The sequence below is a fragment of the Natrix helvetica genome, assembly GCF_964273705.1.
Source record: "Natrix helvetica genome assembly, chromosome: 2".
Lineage (NCBI taxonomy): Eukaryota > Metazoa > Chordata > Lepidosauria > Squamata > Natricidae > Natrix > Natrix helvetica.
The window spans coordinates 98,200,082-98,219,606 of NC_138552.1; the positions used below are offsets into that span (position 1 = coordinate 98,200,082).

Sequence of the window (19,525 nt, forward strand, 5' to 3'; positions counted from 1 at the left end):
GATTTCTGGCTTAAGAATTATTACTTAACAGCATTATTTACTCATTATACTATAGATCCTCAATTAAAATTTCTTCCTGGAGCTTCTGGGAGAACTACCACAGAGTGGTAGAAATGCCTATTTTGTGAATACCGTACTGTCTTAGGTGTTCTGATACTGAACTGAAAACTGGAATTTTACTATTGCGTGGGGGACGACGACAAGGGGGGGGATTATGCACTGTATGACTGAGACGTTACAGTATAAAGATAAAATCACGAAAAGGTGAATCCACATTTAAGTACTTATCTTTATTTTGGCTCACCTACACAGCAGCACATAGCAAATCACCCTGTGTTTATACATTCAGGCTAAGGCAAAATGAGACAAAGGGCTTCAAAGAGTGACATGCTTTATTGAGATCTGGCAGCCTTCTACTGGATGTCCTTCAGATGTGGTTGGACTTCAAATTTGGAGGAATTGGAATTGTACAACTCATCTGAACAGAACCAGGAGGAGCACAGATGCAGAATTAAAAGTCACGATTCTCGCATGCCTTTGCTTTATGTTTTCAAACTTATGGAACTGCAGAATCAAAGACTGATTGAATTAAAACATTAAGAGGAAGAGGAATGAAAATAAAATGGTTCAGTTGTAGCCCTTTTTCAGGTTTATGGATTATTATTTCTAATGTAAAGCAGGTGCATAGTCTAGACTGACATATCAATTTAGACAAAAGGGCCATTCATGTTTATTGTCACAAAAGTACACATGGTAGTAAAGATGACTGGAAGAATCAATTCAAGTTCAGTTTTCAACCAAAGATAAGAATTAGAATTAATTCTGGGTTGTAAAATATTTTATGTAATCCATTAAAAATTCTGCAATGTGCTCATGATTTTATTTAGATTGAAGAACATCATACCCTTTAGAATTTTAAAGGATAGAATATGGAATCTACAATCTGCCATTTAAAAAGTCTGCAGAGATATGTAATACAAACAGAATGAGTGGAATTGCCAAGTGGCAGGATAGGAAATGATAGAATTGCATACACACAATCCAGAAAATCTATTTAATTTCACATTTAACAGTCTCAAACCTAATGCAATGATAAATACCATAAAAAGTTCAGCTCCATCACCAAATATTCAAGAATAAATACGGTAAATATATTTCAGCTGTAATAAGTGAAATTTCATTCTCTTGCTCTCACTGCAATCTATACATTAATCATGAGACTTTCCTGATTAAATAATATAAATGACATCAACTTTTTATTTTTAGGTTATTATATTTAATAATTAGTTTTTAGTTTTATTTATAAGTTAAGATATTTAAATATGAGTAACACCATTATGAAATTATTATTTTAGACATATCCTCCATTTTTTAATTCTCCGGTCTAAACATTTCAGTACAAATATTCTGTACTAAGTCCTTATTTACTCATAATTTGAATCTATGTTTATGCAGATGATTAGAAAAATCTACAGTATTTGAGAAGGTAACATGACTTTCCACAAATAATGATTACTCAAAACTACCCCTCAACCTGCCTTTATGAATGAAAACTATAGATGAGGATTGCAGAAAATGATTTTTTATGTGATGTCGTTCAACTGGAATAAAACTACTTCAAAGGTGAAAACGATGCAGGAATCAGGAGCATGTTTTGCTGGGTTTCCAAGAACCGAATATTCTCCCGAACTGAAAATAAGAATTAAAATACACTCTCTCAAACTTATAAAAAAGCATTGATAGACATTACAAGATACACAGTAATATCTTACCAGCTGCTACAACTCTGGCATCTTCATGGGCCATATGCCTCCCAGCTGCCCGGATGTCTGGATTCTCAAACCACCAAAGCACATGAACTGTGAAAGTAAAAGCAAGAACACAGTACTAGCACAAGATGTGCATGCACATCAATAGAAAAAATTATGACATTCAAGTTCCAATGTCCACAAACAATTTCTTGCCCCCGAGACTGTGTCTGTACAATTCTATAAAAGACCAAGCTACTCACAGAGATATGGAAAACTAAGTATATCAGATATGATATAGAGCAGCGATGGCGAACCTTTTTTGGCTCGCGTGCCATAAGGGGGGGGAACGCAGGGGGGTAGTGTGCAGGCGTTCCGCACCCACAATGCAATGTGCGACCCCCCAGTGCGCATGTGTGCACTACAGGCGCTCCCCCCATTTTTGCCCTCCCCAGACTCCAGAGGCTTTATAGGAGCCTGGGGGGGGGGCAAAAACAGCCCCCCCTCCCCGGAAGCCCTCTGGAGGCTTCAGGGACCTTCAGGACGCTTCCCTGAAGCCTCCGGAGCAGTCAAAACGAACCTCTGAGCAAACCAGGAGTGACTTCCGGTTTGCTCGGAGGGTCGTTTTGAGCGCTCTGAAGGCTTGAGGGACCTTCAGGACACTTCCCTGAAGTCTCCGGAGCAGTCAAAATGACCCTCCGAGCAAACCGGAAGTCCGTTCCCGAACTTCTGGTTTGCCCGCAAGGCTGTTTTTTTGTGCTCCGGAGGCTTCATGGAAGCTCATGAAGCCTTCGGAGGGCCTCCGGGGAAGGCTCTTTTCACCCTCCCCAGGCTCCTATAAAGGCTCTGGAGCCTAGGGAGGGCAAAAAATGCCTTTAAAAAGGTGAACTTGGCTGGCCAGCGCTGACAGGGCAGTGCCTCATGTGCCCTGACAAATGGCTCCGTGTGCCACCTGTGGCACGCATGCCATAGGTTTGCCATCACTGATATAGAGGTACGGTGTTGTTCTAGAGCAGGGGTCATCAAACTGCGGCTATGGAGCTGCATATGGCTCTTTCCTCCCTCAGCTGCGGCTCCGTTACTGGTCGGCGCCACAATTTTGAGAGGAGCTTCCAGTGGGGGGGAGGGGGGAGAGAAGCCCAGTGCGCAAGGAGAAGACTATGGAAAGGGGAGGGTTTTCCAGTTGTCTCCACAATTGATAGGGCTTTCAGTTATGACAGGTAGAGGAAAAAGTACACCGCACTAGGAGGAGACACTATGGTGGGGGAACTTAACTTCTGGTCAGCTCCAGAATTCAACAGGGGGCTTCCGGTTAGGACCTTTGTGGCTCCTGATGTTTTCTGTGGGAAACAGGTCCAAATGGCTCTTTGAGTGTTTAAGTTTGCCGACCCCTGTTCTAGAGCAAGGATGTCCAACCTTGGCAACGTTTAAGACTTGAGGACTTCAACTCCCAAAATTCCCCTGTCAGCATTGCTGGGGAATTCTGGGAAATGAAGTTCACTAGTTGTAAAGTTGCAAAGATGGCCACCCCTGTTCTAGAGTTAAATAACTGTATCCCATGTTCTGTGTTCTAAAATTTCAGGTATAGTCCAGGCATTTACCCCCCAAAAGTGGGTAAACTTTTTCCAAAACTTCAGAAAGCCACTGCCAATTAGCGTAGACATGAAATAGATGAATCAACAGTCTGGCTCACTGTAAGGCAGTTGTACTCCTAGATTTTTTCCAAATACTTAGACAATATTCTTAGGATACTAGAAGTGGGGATTCTGCTTTCAATACTACAATGATATAACGGATGCATTGTCATTTGCTATGACCAGAACTTGTTTAAAGGGCAAAACAAAAATAATATTTCAAAAATTTTATCTTTTAAATATGACTAAATTTGGACCAAACTGATCCTTTTTTTCTCGTTCCTGTGCTATACTGGACAGATATCTGAGCATGTGTGAAGTTATTAATCATAGGAATGTAAAATATATATATTGGAGCATAATTTTGTATTTGAAATAAGAAAAATTTTGAGCCTGCACCTGTATTAAGAAATCCATATTCTGTGTGGAAAAAGCCAATCAGTTTTGCATAGCCTTTGCTAACATGTGCATCAATAGCTGCTTTGAATGAATTTCCCCATAAAGCTGGACCACCTGGTTTCAGCTGATAAGTCACCAACTCATAAACTCCTAGGAGAGAAGAAAAACATTTTCAGGTTATTATAGGCAGTGTGACAAAAACAAGCAACTCATTTCTTACAGTACATATATCTTCATCACTGATCTAAATTCAATTTCATTTCACTTTTTGCTTTAAATCTATGCATGTTTACTTTCAATTCAGAATTCAGAATTCTATTTGTGTAGGTATGCCCATCAGTCCACATATCCCATGCCTGTCTCAAACAGAAGAGATTGAAATATAATTAATTATATTCCACAATTAATCAGTGGAACAGCTTGCCTCCAGAAGTTGTGAATGCCCCAACACTGGAAGTCTTTAAGAAGATGTTGGATAGCTATTTGTCTGAAACGGTATAGGGTTTCCTGCCTAGGCAGGGGGTTGGACTAGAAGACCTCCAAGGTCCCTTCCAACTCTACTATTGTATTGTATAATTTGACCACTTTAAAAAAAACCATTTTACCAATGCATGAAATCATTTTAAGAGACAGCAATAGACACAGTAATTTCTCTCTCACACACACAAATATAAATAAGGACTTGGAAAATATGATACCTTTTAAAATGACATTAAAAGAATGAATATTTTGAAGTATTGTTTTGGTTTCAGTCCACAGCTGTGGAAAGTAGTGCAAATATCACAATGCCTAATTTGGTTTCCAACAGTAGCTTATGGGTTTTTTTTGAGCATATGTTACCATCCTTACAGGATGGTTAGAGGCAAGGATGGGGGGAAAACAGCTTGTGAAAAAGAAAAGGAGCTAAAGCTTATTACCTCAGTAAGATTTATGGGTTTCAGTAACATAACTAGGGATGGTTTGGGTTCTTTTTTTTGCCTGTGGGAGCCGTTTTGGGGGTATCAAGTTAAACCAGAAGTGGCAAGACCTGTTGCAAATGGTAAAGCAGCTTCTGAAATAAACTTCTACAAGCTTATTTCAGCAGCTGCTAATCTTGGCTCCTCCCCTTATTCCTCTATAAGAAACTAATGAATATTACTAATCAAGTGTGCGGCATAATTTTAGTGAACGTGTGTGATTCTGAACCATCTCCTCAAACAATTTCTGAGTTTTTGAGGAATTCCTTTCACTGCCTACAAAATCAGGGCAGCAGGTTGAGGAGCAACAGAATTGACCTTCTTTTGGTGGGGTTCCCAACTCACACCAGGGGACCATGTAAGCAATTTCCATATGCTGCTTATCCAGAAGTGGAAGAATTGCCGCTAGTTTTTCCTGCCATTCTTTATCATTGATTACAGCTTTCCGTACAGCTGCTCTGTGTGCAAAGTTATCTGTGAATGGAAAAAGAGAGATTGAACTTCTTACAGCCATGTCACATTTGCTTCCATGATAAGTGCACAAAACTATAGAGAAATAAATTAATATTTAATTTAAAAAAGTTTTAACTTAATATTACTATTAGAGAACAAAATGTTCTCCAATGCAGCCTCGGAATGTACAGTCTGGCCCATCCTATTTTCTCTTCAAGAAGCTCACATGCTGTATTGCTGGGCCATGCACTGTTGCATAATCCCAATACTTATGAAAATTGTGAATTAAACTCCAAATGGTTTCAGCAAATGTCAGGGACTCCAGCTGATGAAGAGAAAGACTGGGACCTCCTTTAGCAGTTATGTGAGCCTTGATGACTCAGAATTTTCCAGGCAGCAGTGAAAATGTCCATTACCAACTTTTCTATTGGCAGGCAATTTGATGTGCATTGGCAGGCAGTAGGATGAATACTTCTTTTTCTATTACTTAGTTAACAAAACAATGCATCTAAACTAGCTTCATTAATCCCAGAGGTCTTGAAACCTTTTTGGACCTTGTTATTTGTAACCCTGGGATAGTAACAGTGATGTGATTCACTTAACTTTACTACCAGTTTGCAAATGTGAGTGGGCTCAAGTGTGCAGAAGGTTGCGCATTATGTCGGGGTGGGTGGGCGGAGCCTCCAGCTACCACCGCTACCAGTTCACCCAAACTGGCAGAATACCACCACTGGATGGTAACCATATAACCTGGTGACAAACTTCATAGAAATAACTTTTAAAAAGGCACATTCAACCTCTTTGAAACACCACCATGCAATTCATACCGTATTTCCAAATATGAAATGCTTTATTCATTGCCCCAAATTCAGCTGTCCAGAATCCAATCATCGGTGAGTGAACCATACGAATCTTAATAGATTTATTGACCAATTCAAGAAACTCCTTTGTCTTTGCTGGCTTAATGTCATAAGTACGAAGTTCATAGACAGTGCCAACTTCCTGTCTGGGTCCCGTAGCAAAAGATGAACAAGCTTGAAACACATTTGGCTTTAGAGACAAAAGCATAAAAACAAATAGTGGAAATGATAGTTTCTAGGTTTGTAATCAGTGTATATATATTTTGATCAGTGAGATACTACCTGGGATTTTTAATAAATAAAATGCTAAAGCTTCATTCATGTTTAAGCTTTGCATTTTAACAATACAGGTAGTCCTCGACCTACGACCACAATTCAGCTCCCAAATTATGTTGCTACGGAAGACATTTGTTAAGGGAGTTTGGCCACATTTTATGACTTTTCTTTCCACAATTGTTAAGTGAATCACTGCAGTTCTTAAGTTAGTAATACAGTTGTTAAGTGAATCTGGATTCCACAATTGACTTTGCTTGTCAGATGGTCACAAAAGGTGATCCCATGACTCTGGGACACTAGAACCATCATAAATATCAGTTCCAAGCATCTGAATTTTGATCACATTACTGTGGGGATACTGCAATCCTTGTTGTATGAAAAACAGCCATAAGCCACTTTTTCCAGTGTAACTTTGAACTGTTGTACGTTGAGGACTACTTGTAATTTATCGGGGGCAAATACAAGTTTTACTGTAAAATAAGTTTCACTTATAATGCTATTCATCTTGAAGAGGTGTAGAGAGAGGAAGTAAGAAAAAACTGAGAAAGAGATAACTCAATGTAACGATCTGTATCTTTCTAGATTCCCAAAATCCATTATAAAGGAGGAGGTATTATGCATGGAAAAAATGCTCTGGAAGTTCACAAGGGGGGATTTCTGTAATTAAATATCTGGTTAAGCAACAGCTTCCTGAACCTGAATTGGAGATGGCATTACGGCAGAACATTTTCAGTAATACACAAGAGCTCATAAAAAGATACAGAAGTGATGGTGCCCTAAGGAAACTTTGGTCTACCACTGAGAGTTACAATAGTGCCCTCAATTGTTCCCAGAGAAGAAATTGTTAGTTCCAGATTTTCTTATATAAGTGTCATATTCACAAAGGATGCACTTCCAAAAGTAGATAGTGCTTCAGACTCTGTTCAATCTTTCATTAGAGCAACCTGATTTTTTTCAAGCTTATGCCTAAATCTGGAAAAAAAAAGATGCTGATGCTTTAAGGATTTTTTTTAAAGCTTGAAATCTCCAAAGCAGCTTTTAAAAACATATTAAGAATCTTCAAAGCAATTCTTAAAGCACTCGCATTTTTCTTCTTCTTTTTTTCAAGCTCTCAGGAAGACTTGAAAAAAAATCGGGCTGCTTTGACAAAGGGCAGAGAGGTGATGCTGCTGTCTAACATCTGAAGCTGTTGTGGCCCAGCAGGATCCGGGTGAGCTGCTGATGGACTCGGATAGCAAGGAACCATATGAGTCTGCCCTGGACGATGTGGAGGACCCTGGGCAGGGTTCAGACTCAGAGCAGGGACCAGAGAGGCTGGTTGACCACCAGGAGGCGCCTGAGGCATGGAGCAGTGGGGAGGATCAAAGGCAGTTTGTCCCTGATGCTAGATTGAGAAGGGCTGAGAAACAGAAGCAGCAACTTCATAGGCAGATTCACAGAAGATGATTAAGTACAGGTGGTTGTGGATTGGCCCCTCCCAAGAGAGATTATAGGTGAGGTGTTGGGCGGGGGCATTTGCAGGAAACAACCATTCAAATTAGTAGTGAAGAAAATCTATCTCTGTATTCTAGCCGGGTCTGTTCTTTGGACTATCTGCGTTGCTTCTTTTGAATTATCTGGGTTGCTCTATTGAACGTGAGTTGTCTGGGCCCTCAGCCAAAGGATTCGTTATCTTAGTAATTAAACAGTGGCAAACAGCCAAGCCTGTGTTCTGGTTTATTCACAGGCGTGGAGGGGGGGGGGGTCAGAACAGACTTTCCAAATACTTTTTTCAAGCCCTAAAATACATACAGAAAGTGGAAGAGGCACACATCAATGAGCTCAGAATCAGAAACAACAATATGCAGAGGTTTTCTATTTGTCAAGACCTAACATTTATGCTTTCAGAAGTAGCATGCATAACGTGACATTCAAAACAATCACAGTGAGAAAGGGCTATCCACGAAAATATACTGAATTGCTTCACATGATTAGCTCATGCATAGTTTATTGCACAGGTGACAAACTCGATCGTATCACGTGATGTCAGGTGACGTATCGCAACATTTTTTGCCTTTGCGGAGCCAGGGTGGGCGTGGCCTGCGGATGATGCATCTGATCTGCGGGCCGCCAGTTTGATACCCGTTTTATTGAATAAACCAATTGCCTGGGCTCATGCATTCTGTTGCCATATCAATGGCAAGCCAGGAGCTAATTAGGATCCAGAGACCATCGGCTAAAACCAGGGTGAAATGCTGAAAATGACTTTAAGAGTATTAAGAGTATTTGAAACAAAAACATATGCCAATCCATCTCTTCAACTTGCAGAAACCCTGGAAATGGCAGCAGAAGAATCCAGTGGGGGTCTAGGAGTTGCACAGTACTCTCTTAGGATTTTAGGTCTATGGTGAGGTTCAAACTGTTGGGGTGGGGGGCTTTTGCTACCTTTTTATACTAGAAATGACAGGGGGTATAAACAAAAGCACCTGGTGAAGCCTCGGCAGCACATTTTATCAGGGATTTGGTTCTAAATCAATTGCTCCTGGCCAGATATACTTTTTTAAGAAAGGGATCCTAGTAAATAACTTCTTGGGATGGTCTTATGACATATCTTGTCAATAACTTAATAATTGACTGTCTGTTAGTTATTTTAATGGGAAACATTTTTCCTAGTGTGCAGCTATTGCTTCCCCACCTGGAAGCAGGGCAGAGGTGATATTCAGCCAGTTCTGACCGGTTCTGGCGAACCAGTAGCGGAAATTTTGAGCAGTTTAGAGAACTGGCAACTACTCTGGCTGGCTCTGCTGCAGGGTCCCAGCTGATTGGAGGTCCCAGCTGATTAGCTGAGTCTTCTTCTGTTGCCCCGCAAAGGAGAACGGGGCTGGAAAGCAGGTTAATGGGGTGGGGAGGGAATGGGGATTTTACTGTATACTTGCCCTGGAGTGGGGTTGGAATGGGGATTTTGTAGTATCCTTCCCCCAGGAGTGGGGAGGGAATGAGGATTTTGCAGTATCCTTCCCCTACCACGCCCACCAACCACGCCATGCCCACAGAACTGGTAGTCAAAATTTTTGAATCCCACCACTGAATCAGGGATGAAATGTGAGAAACCATGCTGTCCTTTTTCTCCGCACTGTTACACTGGGGTGTACATATTAAAGGCTCAAGGGTAGTTATTTCTCAACTTCGGCAACTTGAAGATGTATAGACTTTAATTCCCAGAATTCCCCGGTCATCAAGCTGGTTGCAACACTGCACAAATGTGTCCTACAAAACCATGCTGCAATCCGCAAAGCTTGCTAAGTAACTTTTTTCGGAGCATGCATTGGAAGAAACTTACAACACAAATATACAGGAGTTGGCCAACACTGGGCCTCAGGGTTGAGCGACTGTGGTCTAGACAACAGTTTTCCTGAGGTTTCACTAGCAACTATAGTTGACATTTTCTTAAGAAATCTGTTGTCTAGACCAGGATCACTTTACTTTGAAGGTCAAGACTGCCTTACAACACAAAGCTTGCTAAGTAAAACACATTTTGTCTCAACTAACTTAAGTAACTGAACGACTGGCTGAAAATAACTCAGATACCTTATATCTGCACAGTGTTAAAGTGATTCACAGCACTATCTCCTTGTCATGATGTTCCATGATGTCATTATATACATTACAGTATCCATAAACTACCATATGGATTACAGACTGTACTAGTGTGGTATGCACAACATGATAAACCCAAATCAAACTGTATTGCAGTTTTAACATTTTGTGAAGTTAGACAATTATCGACAGTTAAAGAAATCAACACGTTTCACATACCCTATAAATAGGAGTTCTTTCTACATCAATTTACATGAGAATCTACAACTGCTTTATTTTATTTTATAAAATATGCATACATCTAATATTCTTTGGACTGGAGTGGCATAGAAGCCTGAATAAATAATATTCTGGGTGTACAGGGCCGAAAACATTGAGATTTGTGGCACTGTCTTTCAGGAACGTTTTCCTCCTTTACTAATTTTTCAACAGAAAAAGCACTGATATCTTCCAAGGAAGTGCAAGATTTCTAACACAGTTCAAAAATGTGTGTGCAAATCAATAACTAGAAGCACAGCAAAAGATGTGCATGCCTGCAGTCCATGGTAAAATATTATAATTTGTTTCATTTAGGAACCAACAGTGCATTTCTCATAGCTTCCCGCACCACTGCTCATCTCTGGCGTTAGTTCATAACATGTTTTCCAAGCCGTACACTTCAAGCCCCAGACAAAAGCGCTGCATTTTTCCTAGGTAACATTTCTTCAAAGTCACCTAGAAATTAATACACACATATATTTGAAATCTCAGTTCAATCAAAAATCATTCCATTTTCCCTCACACCTCTTTCGTATTATGAAACTCAAAATGTACTGCTAATGTTGCAGAGATTTGTTTTACAGATAGTCCTCAACTTGCAACAGTACACTTAGTGGCCAAAGTTACAATGGCACTGGAAAAAGTGACTTATGACTGTTTTTCAGTTACAACATTTTCAGCATGGGGAAGCCAGGTTACTAACTTATCAACTGATTCACTTAACTGAAGCAAGAAAGATCATAAAATAGGGCAAAATTCACTTAAATGTCTCACTTAACAACAAAAATGTTGGGCTCAATTGTGGTCATAAGTTGAGGACTACCTGTATTTTGAGCCTGGATGTCTTTTTAAAAAACATTGTCTAGTTGCACAGCTTAGTTTTAACTTCCGCCATGTCAATAAAAATGTTCAGTCAGTAAAAATGTTATGTGTAAGGAGAAATCACTAGAGATTAATAGTAAATTATAAAGTAAACAAATACTCATAATCCTAAGCAAAATTTAGACATTGGCATTAAGGTCTCTTGCAGCAAAAGTTAACAGTGATGCAGCTGGACATCCCTACACATACAGCATATAAGAGGTAATTTGTTTTTTCAACATAGCATAAGCATAAAACATACTGACATGTTACAGAAAAATGCATTGGCTATGCAAAGTTCCTGTGCCATAATTATACCAAACCGCCAATGCTTCTAATGACTTAAGGATACTTGATCTGAAATCGTCTAGGATTGGTAAAATCATCTGAAGAGAAGAAAATTATGTTAGAAATGTACTCCTAAAACCGTTTGTGGCAGAAAAAAAAGTTATCCAAGTGATGGTTTTTTAATAGCATGGGGAGAAACGATATCATATGCCACTCTCTTGAGAAAAACTGATTCAGTAAAAATGGGCCATCCAGAGAAGAAGTGAAAATGGTATCAGATTTATACTGGTAATTTATAGATGATAATTTACTTCTTCCAGAGTTTCCATATTTTGTTTTTCTCTATTATCAGACCCTCTTTGATTTGTTATACATCTCTATATACAGGAACCCTTCAGAAAAATGCATTCAAACTGCTACAATTCTTTTTATACACTGTAAATTTCTACTTATATGTTCTTAAGAGTTCGTTTCCCAATTATTTTTCAACGAGCAAGCAGTTTTTTCACCCCAATTTTTGCTAAATTGAGCTCGAGTTCTGATAATTTTGTAATATGCCCATTTTTTTTCTTAGCAACAATACAGAAATGTGATTTGGCTTTTTCCATAGGGCTAAACTCACACTGTTCTTAAAAAAAACATTATTTGAACTGTGATACATTCAAGTACATTTATTGATGCTCTAAAAAAATGAATATTACGGAAATATTCCTGATGAACTGAATAGTTCGGACTTGGGACAAATAAAATATCTAAGTTTCAGGACAGGAAACACATTGTAAAATTAAAATCTCCTTCCAAAAGGGCTTGACTCCTAGTGAAATCCAGGAAGCAGACAGATATAGAGGTAGGTAAAGAGACGAAGGCAGGAAGGAATCAAGAGAGTATTATCATACAGAATCATATTACAGGTAGACCTCGACTTACCAGTTTAGTGATTGTTGAAAGTTATAACAGCACTGAAAAAAGTGACAAGGCCGTTTTTCACACTTACAACCTTTGTAGGATGCCCATGATCAAAATCCAGACACTTCAGACGCTTGGCAACTGATTCATACTTGCAACCTTCTGGCAAGCAAAATCAATGGGGAAGCCGGGTTCACTTTAACAATTGTGTTATTAACTTATCAACTGCAGGGATTCACTTAACTGTGGCAAAAAAGGTCCTAAAATGGGGCAACGCTCCCTAACAAATATCTCACTTAAAGGCAGAAATGTTGGGCTCAATTGTGGTCATAAGTCGAGGATTATCTGTATACTAAATACTGGACTATATATACTAGGGAAGCTGTTTGCCCATTGCCCTCTTCCAGGCTGGACGTTTCTGAGGTCACCCCAGCTCCAGCTCCTTGGTGCTGCCACATGCTTGCTGGGCAATCTTTTTTTGGGAGCGAGAAGCTTCACATTTTGGGAGGAAGCCGGACCGGCAGGATTTGGAGCAATAGCCAAAAGGAGGCAAAGGCATCCCACCCATCTCGGAGAAAGCGAAACTCAAGAGTTGCAAGTTTATCTTCCTTCTAAAAGGATCTTAACTGAAATCATAACAAATCCCAGCCTATCTTAAAGGCTGCATATTATTGCTTTGTGTGCGGGCATCTTAGCAAAGGGGAGGGGTACGGGGTGGGGTGAGGAGGGGCTGAACCCTTCCCCACCAGTAGCCTCCTCTCCAGCCCAGCCCGGAATAGCAGGTCTCATATGGAAACATATAACTACGAGGAACAAGCACCTAATGATCCGCAGCCGGCGAAAAGGGGGCAGGTGGGTTTCCCAGGGGATTTACCTGGGCGCGGAAAGGGTCTGCCGCTGCTGCTCGTCTGAAGAGGCGGCCAAGGACGGAGCCCACGCGGAGACCCAACATGGTAAGGAAGCGCCTAGAGCCCAAGTTGAAGGACGAGAGGGCACCACACTATTCTCCTCTTTCACTTACGGAGGCCTTAGGAGACCAAAAACCACGCATTGACACTGGGGCGGGCGGGCGGCCGTATCCGGAGGCGACTCTTCCGAGCGGCGGAAAGGTAGGTGCGCCTTTGGGTCGCCGTTTCCCTTTGCTTTCATACATCCGAAATCTCTTTTAACACGCCCTGCTGTGTACTTGCCTACTGAGAGAAATGAGCTTTTCTCATTTCAATTCAGAGGTCCCCTCCCACCCCCGTTCTGTTTTTCCCGCTGCTAGTAAGAAATATGGGAACTTATACTGTTGTCCCAAAGGTGCTACTATTCAGGACCCAGATAAACCTCCAAGAGTCCAAGTGCTTCAACGACCCTCTAAAATTAAGGGTGCAAATGACCAGCTTCCTTCAAGGAATATAAAACCTTCCATTCCTCACTGTTCTGTCAGAGCTGAAGAAGCTTCCCGGATGAGAAGTGAAACTTCTACAAAAAAAAAAAAAAGAAAGTCCAGTTGGCTCCTGAAAAAGCACCTTTGGGACAACCATGACCTGGATGACTGAGAATCTCTACAGACGTTCATCTACTGCAGGGGTGTCCAAACTTGGGAACTTTAAGACTTGTGGACTTCAACTCCCAGAATTCCCCAGCCGGCTGGCTGGGGAATTCTGGGAGTTGAAGTCCACAAGTCTTAAAGTTCCCAAGTTTGGACACCCCTGATCTACTGTTGCTGTTTGAAAGCAGCAGATTTCTTTAGTAGCCCAATTGTTTTGGCGATGACACAGCTGGGTTCACAGACAGCTTTGGACAGGTGAGTTTCGGACAAGTGTACGGTGCCCAGTCTTTGATGGGGTCAATGCAATATTTCTCAACTTTGGCAACCCATCAGAGAATGTGGAGTTCAATTCCCAGAATCCAGAAGTCAGCATGCTGGCTGGGGAGTTCTGGGAGTTGAAGTCTGTACAACTTCAGAATTGCCAAAATGGAGAAACACTGAGTTTAAGGTATCCTCTGAACTAGTAATGTAGATCGATTGAGAAACTGTGATTAAAGTAATCACAGATAACTTTGCTGTGATTACTTGAATCACAGTCTCAACTGATATATATATTACTGAGTTACTGAGATAACTGTCATGATAACTATGTCAGTCAGTACCAAATGTCTGTTTGCATCTTCTGCTTACTTTGATGGAATGATATTGTACCCAATATAAGCTTTTCTTTGGCATGAACAACTGGGAAATTTTAGCTCATTTAACAACTTAAAGGAAGTTGGATTCTCACCTTGCATCAAGCCTTTATTTAATCCAGCCATTAGAAGTGTGTAAAGTGTCCAGCAGTGGTTGGATTCATACAACATACTAAGGTGACTCATAGCAGGCCACATGTAAGTGTGAAAAATGATGCTTACATTTTATCTTCAGCTCTAGCTGAAGGAAAGCTCACTAAGCAGCTTTAAATTTTATATTCAGTGAGGAGTAAACTAAGGCTCAAGAAAATTCAGTCTTAAACAGTTCCATTTCTTCAAAAGTGGCAAACTGCTGGTGTTGCTTAGCCAGTGGGAAATGAAATGGTTAAAAAAAATCAAAAATACATAATAGGACTACATTTCTTTTCCTCTGTTCATTGTGTATTTTGTCTGGAGGAAATCATATCTAATAGCTACACTGAAACAAAATTGAAAAATAAAACTTTTAATTAATCTGGTCACCCTCAGCAATGAATATTAAAAACTGCATAACTATATTCCTCTGCCTGTATTTCACTGTTTTGATTGGTAAGTCCTGGAGTTCTTTAAATGCTGTCATACTGCAGATTATTTTAGCCTGGAAAAGGCTGATAAGACAATCCTGTCTCCACAGAAGTTACATTATAAAATCCCTTATCTATAACCATGCTGAGTAAGCATAATGGAAATTGTAGTCCAGTGATATCTGGGCACTGGATTTTGGAAGAGACGGCTAGTATAAATATGACAAATACCTAATACTAAATCCTTAAATGGATCACAATTTTAACTATTTTGCTCATGTTCTACTGCTATTGCCTCTTTATTTTTTCTACATATATTTAGGACATTTTATAAAGGATTATACATTTATGCCAAGAAATTGGTTAATTAACTTGTTAGCATAATCTTCACTGTAATATTTCATTTGAATCACAATCATAAAGCATGGATTGCCATATGCCACTGTAACTTTTGCCATTTTTTTTAAATCAGAGTATTATTTAATTATATTTATATCTATCCATTGTGTTTTTAATCACATTTTTTAACTGAAATGAGGCATTGCTAATGCTTCGAAACGTAGCACAATGATTGCATCTTTGCTGCTGGCTTTTAAAATGTCTACTGTAAATATGCTTCTCAAATTGTAACTGGAAAAATCATAGGGGGCTATTTTTAGGTCTGTTCAGCAAAGATAATCCAGAAATAAACTCACTACTTCTGTTTTTAGTAGTATCAACTAAGTGGCGGTCTAATTGCAGAATATATCTGATTTCTTTCCAGAACCTGTGTCAAAATAAGAGTGGGCATCAGCCATTGGAATATAAGAGTTTGGTTCTGTGGATGGAGTTCCACCTAAGGTGAAGCTAGAATGGCCTAAGGGCATTTTGTTAAATTTAAAGGGAAAAATAGTAAGAAAGGGGTGGAGGTAGAGAAAACAAAGAATCCTGTAATGTTGTAACACTTTATTTATTTATGTAAATCAATAATTTATATGGCTGGCCACCTCATAGCAGTGACTCGGGGTACAAAGATTAGAACTGAAGAATTAAAACAATAATTGAGTTGCCCTGTGATGAGGGACGTCTAATAAATTTCATGAAATAAATAACCCATAACAACCAGGTAAGTAACACTTTCCAGTCATAGACACACAACAGTCACAACTGGGTTAGCCTAACATCCTGGCCCAAACATCTGGAGAAAATGCCAGGTCTTCAAAACTTTATAAAAGAACAGTAGGATTGGAACCGTATGGATTTTCATGAGAATGCTGATCTTTAGCAGTATTTACTATACAAATCTTAAATAGAATAAGAATCTGAAATATATTAAACTCATTAAACTCTCTATCGTGAACCTCACCCCATTCCTAAGAGGTCGGTAAAGGGGGTGTGCATTAAACATGTTCCAGTTTAAGATGTGAACATAAGAAAAGGCCATGTTCTTCCTCATTGTGAAGGTTGTGGGGATAATGTTCCAGCATTTATCCCCCCCCCCCCGCCCCATTTTGCATTTTATTTATTTTATTGTAAGCCACCTACCATAAGATGAGATGTGTGGCTATATAATACATTGAACAAATAATAGCTGCAAAGGCCAGTATAAAAGTAGACTATAATTGTTACTTATAGTTGTTCCTCATTTTGCATTATTACTGTGCAAAATTTCTCTTGCAGCAATTAGTATACAGCAATACAGATTTTTCAAAAATTTCAGGTTATATTAAATATTAATATTAAACAACTACTCTTTTTTTAAAAAAAATATCTTTTAGGAGCAACTGAATTTAACTTTGTATAGATTGGCTTCTACAAATAAAAGTAATTATAGGATCTGTATGGAGTTCCCTTATTAAAATGTTAGATAAAACTGTTGCTGCCTGCCTTGAAAAGAATAATATGAAGAATTGGCCCATCTACAAATAAATGCTTTCAGCTACGTTCACACGTAGGTGGTAACAATGGTGATGTTTTTATTTCATTGGCCATGCATTTAGAATAACAAAAGGAATCCAGAAAGATATGTTTTCGTGACAAGAAGTGCAGTAATTCTGTTTGAATGTAAATGTCCCAGTTTCCACAGTTATGAAACAAATTCACATCAATCTTCATTCAGTAATACAAATAATTATATAAATTTCTTTACAAGATTGGGGCCCATATATGTGAAGAATGACAGTCTACATCTAGAATATAAAACTATCTATGGTAAATAAGCAGCAAATATCCATGCTATTTTAATTTATGCCTGGGATTTGCAGCTGATGGTCAGCTTGTCACTGATTTTTTTTTTTAATCTTGAGGGAATTGCTCTCTTGCTGTTTAGACAAGAGATTGAAACTTCTGTAGGAATGGATATGTGATTTTAAAAAAAGGATGAGAGGGAAACTCTTGAATTTGCTTATTTTATTATAATTTCATCAAATTGTTCATAAAAGATAAAGACTCCATTGTGTGAAGCTCTATTCCTATATACAGGTGCTTCTGAACCTTAGTAACTCTTACGATGTGTGGACTTCAACTCCCAGAATTCCCTTTCATTTTCAAATAGCTGTGTCATTAACACAGCTATACAGGTAGTCCTCGACTTACAACAGTTCCTTTAGTGACCATTCAAAGTCCCAGCTGATCGGGAGGAAATGGAGATTTTAGATATCCTTCCCCTGCCACACCCACCACACCCACCAAGCCATGCCACACTCACCAAGCCATGCCCACAGAACCAATAGTAAAAAAAATTTGAATCCCCCCACTGCTTCATTCTCTCCTCACTCCAGGTTACTGCAAAATTGCAATTTCCTCCCAATCAGCTGGGACTTGGGGGGGGGGCAGAGAATAGATGGGAGTGGGGCCAGTCAGAGGTGGTATTTGCCAGTTCTCCGAACTACTCAAAATTTCCGCTACCAGTTCTCCAGAACTGGTCAGAACCTGCTGAATGCCACCTCTGGACTACATTCTGTTAATGTAGCTTTACTATAAATTAGAATTAGCTTCTCTGTTATCTTTTGTGTTTGGTCTGCCTGGTAAGGCTGACAACATGAGTACTCTGAGGCATGCCCATCACTGTCAGTACTGCTGTGTTTGGGACCATAATGGAAGATTTACAAAGCTGAATCAACAATGTGATGTTGACACAACTTAAAGTGTACGATTTTTGATTTCATATGCATGCAGAGAGGAACCCAGAAGGATACGGAGGAAGAAAACTATCGACGTGTGAGCTTTTTTGTTGTTACTGTTGTTATTCATGTCTATAAATAAATAATAATTTATTGAATTCATACGATGCCTGACTCTGGTGGTCTAGAAATAAAAAATTAAAAAGAAGAAAAACAGTAAGACAAAAGTAGGAGTAAACACACCAAGGATGAGAAAATCAGACCGGGAGGAAGGAAAACAATCCACAATACCTAAAGGGACATTCAGTTACTCTCTCTGAAGACCGGAGAAGAGCCAGGTTTTCAAAACCCTTTGAAACACCAGCAAGTTGGGTGGGGGGGTGTCATCCAGATTTTGGGGGGGACCTCTTTCCAGAGAGAGCAGGTGCTGCACCAGAGAAAGTGAGCTTCCTGGATCCTGACAGAAGGAACTCAGAGCACCAAGCCTAAAAGATCAAATCAGCTTGACAGATTTAAAGGGAAAGTGGCAGTCTTTCCAATAACAAGTAAATACCTGCATTTGGTTGTTATACAGGATTGTATTTTGTTAGGCATACAAAATTTAATAAATGTTTGTGCTAGTTCTTCTCTGTAGTTCATTAAATGTTGCTTCTATCTTGTTAGTTTTAGGATTCTCATCTCACTGGTAACTTGTTGCTTCTGAGTACAACTTCAGCTTTGCTTTAAGGCTGCTTCTTTGAATAGCAAAGATGGAAATCTTAACAAGATGACAAGATTTGGTGAACCGTGCAGGGAGCAGCTGGCAAATTAAATTATAACACGACAGAAAGCCTGGTTACTTGAGGGACCGCCTGTCTCCCGTAACATCTGCCTGGCCAATTTGATCCTGCAGGGTTGGCGTGCTCCAGGGTCCCCCAGGAATCTGGATGCCCCCTTCCCCTGCTCTTGTTTAGGAAAGCTCTGAAGGCCTGACTCGTCGCCCAGGCCTTCTGTGAGGGGAAATGAGACCTCTTGCTTCGCTGCACTTGTCATCATTTATCTTTATTTTTTACGTTTTATTGATTTTATTGTAATTTCTTTGTCTGATTTGTGAGCTGCCAGGAATTGCTGAGAGTCAGACATCTTTAATAAATTCTTTTTCTCTGTTCAGACAACTTTTTTTAATTTAATGGTAGGTTCACAAGTGTTCTCTCCCACATTTGTCACTATGAAAAAAAAGAAAGAACATCTAAAACAGTTTCCCTGCTTGTACCTTTCAGCATCGTGGTTTTCAAAAATAGGCAGGGGATAATGAGAATTATAGTACAGGCTTAAGTTTAATATAAAATGGAAGACTGGTCGAGTGAACCAGACTTTAAAATACCATAAAAGATCATAGTATAAAATAATAAAAAATATATAAAAGACATATCATAAAAAAACCAACTTGAACAATAAGAAAGGATTACTGATTGCAATGTCCTGATTGCTAAAT

The 19,525-nt window shown here is 39.5% G+C and overlaps 1 protein-coding gene across 1 annotated transcript; it reads right to left on the minus strand.

Annotated features, from left to right (window-relative positions):
* Window positions 1-271: 271 nt before the first annotated feature.
* On the minus strand, window positions 272-13,354 carry LOC309386095 (protein NipSnap homolog 3B-like). Its single transcript, XM_081941100.1, has 6 exons — window positions 13,090-13,354; window positions 6,018-6,240; window positions 5,056-5,211; window positions 3,782-3,931; window positions 1,773-1,859; window positions 272-1,689 (listed from the first exon to the last, which is right to left on the minus strand). Exons 1-6 carry the CDS (start codon window positions 13,165-13,167, stop codon window positions 1,613-1,615), a joined length of 771 nt encoding a protein of 256 aa, XP_081797226.1. The 5' UTR covers window positions 13,168-13,354; the 3' UTR covers window positions 272-1,612.
* Window positions 13,355-19,525: the final 6,171 nt, after the last annotated feature.